This window comes from Triticum aestivum, chromosome 7A (genome assembly GCF_018294505.1).
Source record: "Triticum aestivum cultivar Chinese Spring chromosome 7A, IWGSC CS RefSeq v2.1, whole genome shotgun sequence".
Taxonomy (NCBI): domain Eukaryota; kingdom Viridiplantae; phylum Streptophyta; class Magnoliopsida; order Poales; family Poaceae; genus Triticum; species Triticum aestivum.
The window spans coordinates 119786547-119799249 of NC_057812.1; the positions used below are offsets into that span (position 1 = coordinate 119786547).

Consider the following 12703-nt stretch of genomic DNA (forward strand, 5'->3'; position numbering starts at 1 on the left):
AATGTTACATTGGTATTTTCTCAATAATTTGTATATTTTCCAGTCTTCGCACAATCTTGTCTATATCTTTTTTGGATTTTATATCTCTATACCAACTTGAAGAGAATGATTGTAACCCTATACATTTTGTATATGTATTTTCTATATGATATTCTTCTATGGTCTCACTAAGTTCTTCTTCTTTACAGAAATCAAGGGGATCTGAACTTGTGTTATATTCATCATCTAAATTAGATATTTCTACATTTTGTAAATCCTTTTTTGTTTCTATACTTCGGATATTTATGGAACATTATCTTGATATGGAATAAATGTAACCCCTTCTTCATGTAAAATCATGGTTTATAAAGATTGTTGTAAAAATCTTAACCCTATTATCATATCATCATTTATTACTAACAAATCTATTATTATAACTTCATCTATTGTATATTTCATGCCATTTCTGTAAGCTTCAATATCATATGCCAATTGGTTATGGATTTTCTTTATTCCAGACATATCAGTAGATACTTTGGCTTTATTATCATCTATGGTTTCGACTAGTTTGGGACATCTCACAAAATATTTATCATGGATTATGTTCTTTGTGTAACCCGTATCTAATAATGCCAATATTTTATAGGAAATATTTTGCCTTAGAACTATTCTAACTGGGATCCTTATCCCTAGCACTTCATTGAATGGTAATCGAACGATATATTTGTTTCCAAAACTAGTTATTGCATCTTTTAATTGTATTAATCTGTCCCCATTTTTACCTCTTACCGTTACCATTTGTTCTTTCATCTACATGCTTTTAGCAACATTATCTTCTCGCTCTTTACTATTCTCTAACTCATCTTTTAGTTTTTCTCGCTCTTGCTTCTAGTTTATTTATTCTATTTTATGAGTTTCTAACCCTGCTAGATAGTATTCTTTCTCTCGTTCAAACTCTAGGCGATTAGACTAATATTCTACTCACTCTCCAATATTTAATTCTTTATTACTGTTTGCACAGTCTATTCTTTATTAAGCTAGTTATATCTATTATACGATCTATTAGGGGCTGGTGAGGCCAACAGAATAATCGATGGTGTGCACACAGTGGTATGATATCCTACTCAGTACTTATTATATTTTTTATTATTATGTTGTATCAGATGTAGCTAGGGTTCATTCACTTGATGTTTTTAAATACAAACTTACATCTTCCCAGATAGTTTCATCCGAAAAGAACTCTACAATCATAAGGTTCTCATTCAAACGGACATAAATTCATAAAAAAATACAAGTGAAGTACGAAACTTCATTTCCATTTTCCTTTCCGGGAGGTCACGAAGGGATTACACAAGATAAAAAAAATACCTTATTATTCTTGGAGATTACAGCACCTTTGATATGGTGGCTATTCTATAAGTGGTGGTGATACTACTAGTAAGGTCAGAGTGCGCTGGAGGCTCTTCTAGCTCGAAGCTCTGAACTCCGTCTCGTCTGTGTCTTCTCACAGCGCTCAGCCCTCCTCTTTTTATAGTGCGCGAGGGATGCTAGATGTTCTGGAGTCTGGAAGTTTGTACAATCAGCCACGCATGACTCCCATGCTAGACTGATGTTTTTGTCCAAACTAAGAACTTTGTCTAGACTGGGAACTTTGTCCTAAAACTCATCTCCATCGCAGCTGTTGCCATGATTTTTAATGCCAAACCTTACATGCACCGTTGTATGCCTTGTATCCATGTGAGTATAGAAACAATAAAGTTATAACTCGCAGTAGAACATGCAGAGTTGTTAAGTTTTAAAACAACAAGAAAATCTTCAGTTGCAAAAGGAAACAAGAGGGGTCAAAATCCTACAAGTTATTTCACCAGACTAGATAACTCACCAAGTATGATTAAGTTCCTCTTGAGAAACAGCTACTCTGCCTGGAAAAATCACAAGTCTGCAAGCACTTGCCATTTACCAACCGCAAGCACTGGGGCCTGACAATGCTACGCGCAACTAAGGGGGTGCCCGTTGAAATTACTGAAACTCACAGGTTCCAGACCGAGGTGCAATATCACAGTATCAAAACATTTCACGAAAAGGAAAACAAGCGGCCCGTTCAAATACATTAATAACACCATCAAACAAAATTTGACTCCGCTCCACACAAGTGCAGAGTAAACCGAAGGTACAACCATGTAGTTCAGCAACGATATAGTCTAACAAAGGAGGACCAAGCGTCGTAACAGAAAGCAAAGGCCAGACACAAGTAAAAATGCAGTAGATAGTATCTCCTCCTGCCAGGTTGGTGCTGAAGCCTCCCGCAATGCCCAGCACGGAAAATGGCAGTGATCCTGTAGTTCCTGCACAAGGAGAAAATCAAAGGGCTGAGCTTCAACCTTACAATAAACATGTGGATGTAGCTCGAGCAATACTTTACAAACTTTTCTATAAGATCCTGGGTGCTTGCATCACCAATCACAAGTTTATGATGACGATGCTTTTACATATCTATATCTATTGAGAAAATTACTAATCCAATTTGACAGTATAATCCGTAAACAGAACTCGCAGCTAACTACACTGCAACCAATTGACTACAAGATCAGTGCTGGTTCTAACATTTGCATTCGATTTACAAAATCAGCATAATTTAAGGATTAATAACCCTATCCTTATGGGGAAAACAGAGTAGTTTTATGATCATACGGGAGAAAGATTCGTTAACTAGGTGGAAGAATAACCAAGTGAAAGCACAGTTTACACACCTGAATGAGTGATCGCAAGCAGCAATGTCCACATTGACTGGTTTATCGCCTCTGGGTCTTTCCAACTCCTCGTTTTCCAGAGAAGAGATGCTTCGGTTTCAAGGTGGGGATGACGCGATCCGCCTCTCCACGGCGAGCCTCCTTGTTCCTGTTCTTGACAGAGTCCCTCGATTTCTTGATGGCCTTCTTCTTTTGAGCAACGTCCCGGATCCCGTCACCTGGTACAACCTCTTCAATTGGTCGTGATTTGGACCTAGACCTCGACCTCGTACGCAGCTTCTTGTCGGAGTGCTGGCCATCAACGTCCATAGCGTCGTCACCATCAGCTCTGCTCAGTGACCTCTCACGCTTACGGCCTCTTGACTGGCTGCGAAGTCGGTTCACAGCGGCAGTAGGATCAACACCCATGGATGTGAGTTGCCTGCCCAGTCTCTTGGTTGTGAATTTCCTATCCTTGTCATGCTTCCTTGGAACAATAGGACGGCTCTCTGCAGTACTCTTTTTCATCCTATGCTCTTGGATGAGCATTGCCTTCTTCTTCCTAATCTTACCCAATATCTCACGCTGTTCTTCAGTTAACTCATCATGGCCATCAATCATGAAAGCATCCTGAGCAGCTTCTTCTTCAAGACGAAGACCCTCCTCCCTTTCCAGCTCCTCACACCTTTCCAAGATATCCGGATCCAGGAAATCAGCAACATTATGCCCATCCAATATCTCAGGGAGAATATCTTCCTTCCATTCATCATCAGCCAACAAGTAATGCTTTTTGAGACTGGCGGAATAGACACCAGCACCTCCATTCTCATTCTCAAGGTCCCTCTCAAGTTTCTTCTTTTCCTTTGCAGCAGCAATCGCTTGAGCTTCAAGAACAGCCTGAGGAATGCAAGTAGGCCTATCTCTGTTGTCACGAGGCTTGGGCATAGCAACATGAAACCTGTTTAAGCAGTCATTGATCTTCTTTGATTTCATCTTGATCTCCACCCTCTGCTCAAGAAGCCTCTCACATGCAGCATTTTTAACAGCCATCACACCCTCATCTGTTAAAGCACTCATAGTCAACAAAACACCCTCTTCACTAGGATCTCCACCTTGAGGTATAGTCTTCATAGCCTCTGACTTCATCTCCATTACTAGCTTCATGTCATCTTCAGAAAGCCCATCAAGCGGCTGCAAATCAGTCTTGTTGCACACAATGACCAGAGGCTTATTCATGAACAAGGATTTTATACTGTGGAAGAGTGCAGCTTGCTGAGCAATAGTGTACCCACAAGAACCAGAGATGTCCAAGAAGAACAGCACAGCAGCCCTCAAGTGGGCGAGAGCGGTGATACTGCACATTTCTATGATGTTCCTGTCCTCAAAAGGCCGATCAAGGATCCCAGGAGTGTCAATCACTTGGTACCGCAGATACTTGTAATCTGCATGGCCAACAAAAAGGGATTTTGTTGTGAAAGCATAAGGCTGTACGTCCACATCAGCCCTTGTAACCTTGTTCATGAAAGAGCTCTTCCCAACATTTGGATACCCACAAATCAAGATAGTACGGGTGTTTGGGTCAATTGATGGAAGCCTGGCCATGTGCTGCCTGATCTGCTCCAGGTATGCCAAACTAGGACTGATACGCTTTAGAACAGTACACATGCGACCGAGAGCAGCTACCTTCAGGCACTTGCACCGGTACAGGGTGTCTCCATACTTGAGCAGCCTCAGATAGTCCTTGGAGATCTTTGCAATGATATTTCTAGCTGTATTGATCTGACCCAAGGCGAGTTTGTAATGATCCTTGTTGTAGAGCACATGAAGGAGATCGCCATAGAAAGGGTGGATGTCATCCAGTCTGGGGAACTCATCGATGATGGTGGACAGCTTTTCATAGAAGTTCTGCTGGGTATAGCGAACCTTGCGCATATAGAACTGGCGAATGCGGTTGATAGCATAGCCCTTGTGGACAACAGTTGGTGTTTGCCTCTGAGTGCGGGACAAGATTATGTCGATGAAGTCCTTCCCAGGAGGGACAACAGTGATCTTCTTGAAATTATACTGCACCATCTTGCCGATGTAAGCTTGGCTACTTACTCTTGTGATACAAACAAAATGTCATGTCAATCCAATGCAGATAAACAGGTGAAAAAACTAATGCAGAAAAAAGTCTACACGCAAATGCAAGAAATCACAATTTCCAAAAATCATAGCCAGGGAGAAATCTAGCAAGCACTGCATAAAAAATACCTATCTGTAATCATGTGAAGACTCTAGATTCATGCCCATCATTATCAGTGCATCCTAGTTAGTAGTTACACACAAGGAAACCTTTGATTTATAATAAATACATAAGACAAAAGGGCCGGCTAACCGCAGTTTCTTTGTTGATGGTTCAACATAGTTCAAGGCTTCAAGCACAAGTATAAACAGTAGGGGTCACAACCAGGAGGCTAAGTCAGGACCTTAAACATGCACATCGTTCTTATATGAAAAAAAAAACATCTATACACCTAGATACCAGCAAGTCAAGCCCCAGTTTCTTCGTTGATGGTTCAACATAGTGCAAGGCTTCAAGCACAAGAATAAACAGTTGGGGTCACAACCAGGAGACCAAGTCAGGGCCTTAAACATGCACACCGTTCTTATACGAAAGGAAAAAAGAAACATCTACACACCTAGATACCAGCAAGTCAAGCCCCAGTTTCTTTGTTGGCAGCTAAAAATAGTTGAATTGAACCACAAGTGTGCCCAGTTGCATCAGACCAGAACACTAACTCAGGATCTGAAACACTCGCACCATTCTTACATGGTAGCAACATCCTCTCATAGGAGGAAGTGCAACAGCAACACATGCATGCTTTTCATTCTCATCGCGTCAAATACTCGATGGATTGTACTACAAAACTAGCATAAATAAAAGTAGGAAGACAGCAGAAGTAGTTCCAACTTCTGACAAAATACCACGCCAGGTGTCTAAATCGGCTGCAACTAAACTAGCCGGGCAGCCTTGAATCAATCAGAAAAACATCAAATTAGAAAACTATTAGCCGACCATCGCCTATCTTCCGCATCAAATCAGCGAACCCTTATTGAGCCGCTTGTCACAAATCCTACAGTCAGATACGAGAGACATAGCGCGAAACAGATGAAGCAGTTGCTCTGTCCGCAAACTCTTGAGAGATTCAACCAGGGATGAGCATGGGCAGGTTGAACCAAGCCACAAATCTACACAAGCACGAGTCCACAGCCGCAGACATCCGCGAGGATCATCACGGGCACACGGCTATGCGAGACGGTCGGCACGCAGGGACGCGAGCGGAGAGCGGAGGGGGAAGTTGGGGGCTACTTACGGCGTGAGGCGGCGGCGGTGGCGGGACGGAGCTTCGCCTCGGTGGAGGCGGCAGGCGTCCGGCGGCGGACGGAGTGGGGAGGAGGAAAGAGGAGGGTTTAGGGAAGGGTTTCCTCCGGGATCTTATGTCCTAGCTAACGGGCTTTCCTCGCGGCCCATCTAACGGTCATTCTCCAGCCCACTTACCCCCGGCCCACGGTACTGGAGGCGGCGGCGGTGGTTCGAGACCACACGGCCCCACCACGGCTCAGCCAGCCTCCTCCACCACACTCGCCGCCTACCTCCCCCCTTCCCGCCGCCGTGGAAGGAGACCGGCGGCTGGCCCCCACCGCTTCCGGTAGGCTCGTCTCCTCGCCTCTCTAGCTTTTTCTTGATCCATCGCTCCCGCTGCTAGACTGTCTCTCTTGCTTCTGCGTGGTGATTCTTTGGGCCTGCAGCCCGGCGTTCGTGGTGCTGATTCGTGGTTTCTTGAATTGTTCTTCTAGGGTTCGGAGGCAGTAGGCTCCGCTGCTGCCATGCTCTCCAGGATCTCTCAGCTCGGGGCGCGGCTCCTGCGCGAGACCAGAGCTGGTTGGTATCTCCTCTCCACCCTTCTTCCTGCTACACTGTCTGTTACATTAGGAATTAGGAGAAAATGGTTGTGCTTGGACCTAATTAGGAATGGCTCAAGAACGTCAATTTGTATAAATGTGATGCATATGTGAAGTATGCTGTGCTTGGACCAAATGCTTCACATTTTGTGGCTACCATTGTAATGAGATAGTCATCGTTGATGTTAGCCAATTCCTGAGTTGGGAGTCATGTTTTTTATTTTATTTTTGACACTGAAGAGAGGGCTTTGTTTCATTAAAGCTATATAAGGTTCTTACAATCTTCAGAAACCAAAGCCCGGCATTGGTCAGGAGTAGAATTAAGCTCTTCAGAACCCTACCAAACCACTGATTCTAGCCGGGCAACTCTATTGAACTCTCTCTCCCTCTTCACTTTCGCAAACTTGATATCTGCAACATGACTCTGAAGACTTTTGATTTCGTTGATAAGCCCACATTCGCTGGACCTGACTGTCACTCCCTTTAGCATTCCTAACTTGTATCACATAGGCACAATCAGTTTCAATGGAAAAGGAGACCTGGCACGAAGAATTAGCAAGTACAATTCCTTCTTTGGTAGCTAACAGCTCAGCTTCTTCTGTATCCGAGCAAGTAACAGAACGAGCTGCACAAAAGAGAACATAACAGTCAGACCTTCTAGCCACAACACCAATACTAGCTTCGCCTGTCGCTGGAGAGAATGGTCTGTCTAGATTAGTTTTCGTCCAGCCAGACAATGGCGCCAACCAACACAGCGTCTCACCAGGTTCATTTCAGCTGTACACGTCCTCTGCTGGTGCCAGTGTACTAATTCCAGGCTCAAACATTGGGTGTTTGCGTTTATAGTCACCCAGCTTTAAGTTGCACATATTGAGACTAGCTGCACAGTTTTGGAGGAAAATAACTGAATCTTTTTTGCGAGCTTCTCCTTTATTGTGGATTACATTGTTTCTTAGGTACCACACTCTACACAAAAGAAGGACCAGCCCCCTTGTCTCCTTGCTTAGATTTGCAATCAAGATCAGCAGCCAATCTTTCCCTGTATAAGCAAACTGCGATTCTTCAGGAATATCCCACCCCTTCCTAACTTCCATACGAAGAGCTCTTGCCTTTGTACCAGTTAACCACTGCATGAAAATTATCTTCTTCTGCAACACCCCGTATAGAGCATGGGTTTCCATTTGTTTCTCTTTAGTAGCCAAGTTATCAGCAGCTAGGCGCCAGGGGAAAACACGAACTTTTATTAGGCACAGGGGCAGACCAAATATTACGCCAGATAGGTCTAGAACAGTCACCTGCTCTACTCGCAGCCTCTTGCACAGGACTCTCAACCGTGAGGTTATAAGCCAGTTTATAAGCACTTCTGAACGAGAACATACCATTTGTCTCATAGTTCCAGGCTATGAGATCTTTAAAATTATACTCGGGAGGCGAATATTCAGGATTTGATCAGCATCGTGCAGGAGGAAACTTCTTGCAATCAGTTGAGTGTTCCACTCTTTTCTTCCTGGGATCAATAGTTGTCTGACTCGAGATAATCTTAAACTTCCCCTTTCTGAACTGATCTTTAGGTTATAATTCCTTGGCAGACAATTGTCTCTCCAAATACAAACTTTACTTCGATCCCTAATCCTCCAGAAGTGCAGATAATCCCCTTTTTAAGAAGGTCGAGGCGCTCAACAGTCAACACCCCTCCGGCCAGGCGAGGCATCATTTCTGAAAACTGTATCAACAAGGTTCCCTCTTGGGTAGTATATGGCCTCGAGGAGTCTTGCACATATACTGTTTGGGAAAATGAGAAGACGCCAGGCTTGTCTAGTGAGCAAAACCTGGTTGAAAATCATTGAGTCTCTGAATCCAACACCTCCTTGAACTTTTGGCTTAGTGAGGTTTTCCCAAGCAGTTCAATGAACCCTCCTTTGATGTTTGATCCTGGTTTTCAGCCTACTAAAACTGTCTCGTCATGTTTCTTGATTACTTATTTTGAGAAACCTTCCGGGTTTACGCATGCCTAGTTTAGTGAAGGTATTTATTTTGTTCTGCATTCTCAACTTGTTGACTTTTTGCAGCAGGAAACTTGACAACCAATAGTGGCAATAACTACCAAGGTCAAGTCAGCCGGCATTCAGCCCCAGCGGTTAGTCCTTTTGTACTGTTATAATCGTTGCTAGTATAGAACATGGTTATGCCTTATTGCCTTGTGTTCCTGCTGTGATCGAGAATATAACCAAAGCAGCAATAGAATTGTTTTTTTCTATACATGATGCACACATTTCTTCTTCGTGTTTCAGATTCATTTTGAAGTTTGTTCAAAAAAGTAGAGATTATATTTTCTCTACCTGTATCATTTTGCCACCTACTCTACTTATATGTGCAAGTAAACATTGCCTTCTGTGTGTTCAATAAAAGAAAAGCATTGCCTTCTGTTGAAATCTGTTTGTATGTACGGAAGTGATGATTTATCATTTGCACTGGTCTTTATTTTTCAGAAGAGCATCCTCTTCTCCACCGCAACAAGTAGTCATCATGATGAAGGCGGTGAGGACAAGGAGAAGTGAGTGTGTTTGTCTTCTTCCATTTTTTATGCAGCATGAAATTTAAACACCTAGCCATCTTTGTAGCTTTGGAGTAAGCAGTATATTAGTCCAGACCATTTCCTAATGCTATTTTCTTTGTTAAACATTTTATCACCTTTTGATGGGCTTCTCCTTCCACATCTTGAGGAAATAGCGGCCTTGAACAATAGCTTGATCGGTTTTACTGAGTGTTAGTATTCAGCTTTAAGCAATTGTTTAATTTGGGTTAAAGAACTGGTCTTCTGAATTTTCCCTGCCCTGTACAGAATCTCTGTAACATTTGTGAACAAGGATGGCACTGAGAAGACGATAAGTGTTCCTGTCGGAATGTCCATGTTAGAAGCTGCTCATGAAAATGACATAGAACTTGAAGGTTTTTAAACTACCTGTGTTTATTCACCTCACACCCCATCACATGCACTGTCTGTTACATCACGTTGTCGTCTTTCACTTTTTAAATGGGCATATTAATGTGCCCTTTTACGATCTTGTCAGCTGATTTCAGTTTTAGATAATAACCTCGCCTACTATTTTGGTTACTGCAGGAGCATGTGAAGGGTCGCTCGCATGTTCCACTTGTCATGTCATAGTTATGGTATGTTGTAGATATAACCCATGCTGTTTTTTTTCTCTTCAGTTATAGAAGCTGAAAGTTCTTCTGACTAGCAAATTGAAACTTATCCAGGATGTAAAGGACTATAACAAGCTAGAGGATCCAACAGATGAAGAAAATGATATGCTTGACCTTGCATTTGGGCTGACAGAAACGTAAGTGGATATCTAGCTGCTAAAGGATTCTTTTTTGTTTATCCATCTTTTATGAATCCCTCAAGTTTAGTAGTATCTATGTGTCATGCAAACAAGCATATAGAAATATCTATGTTTCATGCAAACAAGCATATAGAAATATCTATGTGTCATGCAAATAAGCATATAGAAATATCTTATATTATGGGACGGAGGGAATACTTATACATTGTGCCATTGTGAAAAAAATCCTTCCAGCATCTATATATGCAACCTTTAGGAACCATAAGTCGTGCTACAGTGTCAACCAGGAGGTTCAGGGTTTGGAGGAAACCAAAGTGTAGGACTCAAAAGTAGTACAGGAGTGTGATAGGATAGCACTTGCCATCCTCGGGAATTGCATTGCCTCATTCCTACGCAAAAAATAGCTTTGAGGGGATGTGTAGTTTCCTCCAAAAACACAGGAAATTAATATTATTCCTAAGGAATATTGTACCCCTTTCCTTCAAACCCAATGCATTTAATGAAAGTTTTCCTCTGGAATCCCTGTTCCTATGTTTTGCCTATGAGAATCCTTCAAACCGAATGAGGCCTTGTATTAGGCTATTAGCCATGAACGGGCATCAGATAGAACTAACTGATAGAATAGCAAATTATGTTATCCCACATGGCCATACAGGTAGGCTGTAGATGTATAAACGCCATTGTAGCTTTGTACTACAGTATTACTTCCTAAAAGAAAATTGTTAATTGTTTTATTTTAAATGTTTCGACCAAGAATAATTTGTTAAATTAACCTTTTTCAGGTCTCGTCTTGGCTGCCAAGTAATAGCGAAGCCCGAACTCGACGGCGTCCGGCTAGCGTTACCTGCCGCTACACGAAACTTCGCGGTAGATGGGTTCGTGCCAAAGCCACACTGAAGACAGCCATCAGTTTTGTACCTTAGCATCATCATGTAACTTCGCTACTGTATCGTCTCTGAGAGCCCCCGTGCCCTCGGACTTGGATCTGTCCTCATTTTATGAGCTCCTTGGTCAGTGCAAGATCATCAGTGTGTAGTACAACTGGCAGTGGGTGAATACTGAATAAACAAGTAATGTTTGTGACACCCCGTGGGCGATATTATTTGGAGGAGAGGAAATAAAAGCTTGCTCCATAGAGGTTCTATTATTGGTGAGTGGATCTTGTCTTGTTTCTACTGCGTTGTTGTGTTTAGTGTTAGTTACCCCCTCTGTTCGCAACAAAGCTGTACTAAATCAGCGACAATTGATATGGATCGGAGGGAGTAGCTTTCTTCTGAATCGGATGTGTATAGACGTGTTTTTGTGTGTTCGTTCATTTATTTCAGTCTGTATGCAGTTCATATTGAAATACATAAAACAACTTATAATTGGGAAGGTGTAGGTTTTTTGTGGAGAGAATCCTGTTGGATAAATTACGACTGTCGAGTCTACCTGTTGAGGAGTACTGTTCAGACAAAGAAGAGCCATGATTATGTGCTGCCAAGCACCGACCACAACCACTACGCCACTGCAGCAGAGCCACAAGACCGACCTACGCTACACTACACAGGCCGCGAGACGAGATCCGACCACCAACCGTCCGTCCTGGGCCATTCACGCAGGGTTTAAAAGAAAGGCGCCCGACCGTCCCCGAGCCGAGCCAGGACAAGCCGCCGCCCGAACGGGCCAACGAATGCCGCCGCCGGTGTCCGGCGGGCCACACAAGTTACTATCAGTCATTCCAGCCCGTGACGGAAGGCTCGCTTCAAGCTTGAGGCATACTCCTTCCTTTCCGGTTTATAAGGCTTATCTCAAAATTTTAGTTTTTCCATTTTATAAGATTTAATGTGGTTATTTTCCATCACATGTTCAGATTTCAAGATGCATTAAATCATTGCATGCAAGTATTAAGAGAAAATTGACCAATGCATGTAATTTATGCATGCATGGATTGCAATTAATGCATTGGTAAACATACTTTTTTGAGGAAAATAAGAGCATTAATTGAATGTTTTTGCAAACTACAAAAAGTATTCCACCACTCACCATCTATCTTGGTTGGTGAGATTTTTAAGTTAAGCCTTATAAACCGGAAAGAAGGGAGTACGTGCGTGCGTGTGCAGTAATGTCGCACCCAACCGGGTGCCCCCTGCACCAACCGTGGCAACGTTAACTGCAGGGCGCCGCGGTAGGTGCAACGGGCATACGGACCGTGCGTCTGAATGTCCGGTGGCGGCTCAGCTACTGCTGCCATTACCACCATCAGCTTGACGATCGGAGAGCGAGGCATGTGGGGTTCGTTCACGGAGTCCTGTCCTGGCACGGTGTCGTGTGGTGAATTTGTTGGTGACTGGCTCTGGCTGGTTGCTTGATTGATCACTCTGTCTGGCTGCTGCTGCTGCTTTGCTAGTGCTAGTGGAGGGAGAGTGCCGAGAAAGATAGGGCCTTCCTTCTGGAAGGGCGCAGAGGTAGGTGAGGCACATCATCACATGATGTATAGTAAACTTGCGTGTCGTCCCGTGTGATTGGCAAGAAACGTCACGTCCAAACCATTTTGTCAACATGAAATCAGCTGCAGCTATGGAGAAAAATAATAAGCTTTTGGCTACACTGGTACGTAGCCATTCTGTTACTGCCAATGGTAACTAGCATTTGCAAGGCAACAGGTGTTGGAAATCGCATCGCAAGGCGTCGTCAACGTTCAGCGGAGGAGCTCGAGTTGCA

At 43.2% G+C, this 12703-nt stretch overlaps 2 protein-coding genes across 3 annotated transcripts; one reads left to right on the forward strand and one right to left on the reverse strand.

Annotated features, from left to right (window-relative positions):
• Positions 1-2058: 2058 nt before the first annotated feature.
• Positions 2059-6171, reverse strand: LOC123151246 (nucleolar GTP-binding protein 1). Its single transcript, XM_044570992.1, has 3 exons — positions 6065-6171; positions 2730-4809; positions 2059-2324 (listed from the first exon to the last, which is right to left on the reverse strand). Exon 2 carries the CDS (start codon positions 4779-4781, stop codon positions 2772-2774), a length of 2010 nt encoding a protein of 669 aa, XP_044426927.1. The 5' UTR covers positions 4782-4809; positions 6065-6171; the 3' UTR covers positions 2059-2324; positions 2730-2771.
• A 69-nt stretch (positions 6172-6240) lies between these two features.
• On the forward strand, positions 6241-11147 carry LOC123151611 (2Fe-2S ferredoxin). 2 transcript variants are annotated; one of them, XM_044571293.1, is made up of 8 exons: positions 6241-6400; positions 6549-6633; positions 8723-8790; positions 9143-9207; positions 9496-9602; positions 9775-9824; positions 9915-9997; positions 10783-11147. In XM_044571293.1, exons 2-8 carry the CDS (start codon positions 6579-6581, stop codon positions 10895-10897), a joined length of 543 nt encoding a protein of 180 aa, XP_044427228.1. In that variant the 5' UTR covers positions 6241-6400; positions 6549-6578; the 3' UTR covers positions 10898-11147. The 2 variants fall into 2 exon arrangements, with proteins under 2 accessions (XP_044427228.1, XP_044427229.1); XM_044571294.1 differs by having other exon boundaries at positions 6249-6400; positions 8726-8790.
• The last annotated feature ends 1556 nt before the right edge of the window (positions 11148-12703 follow it).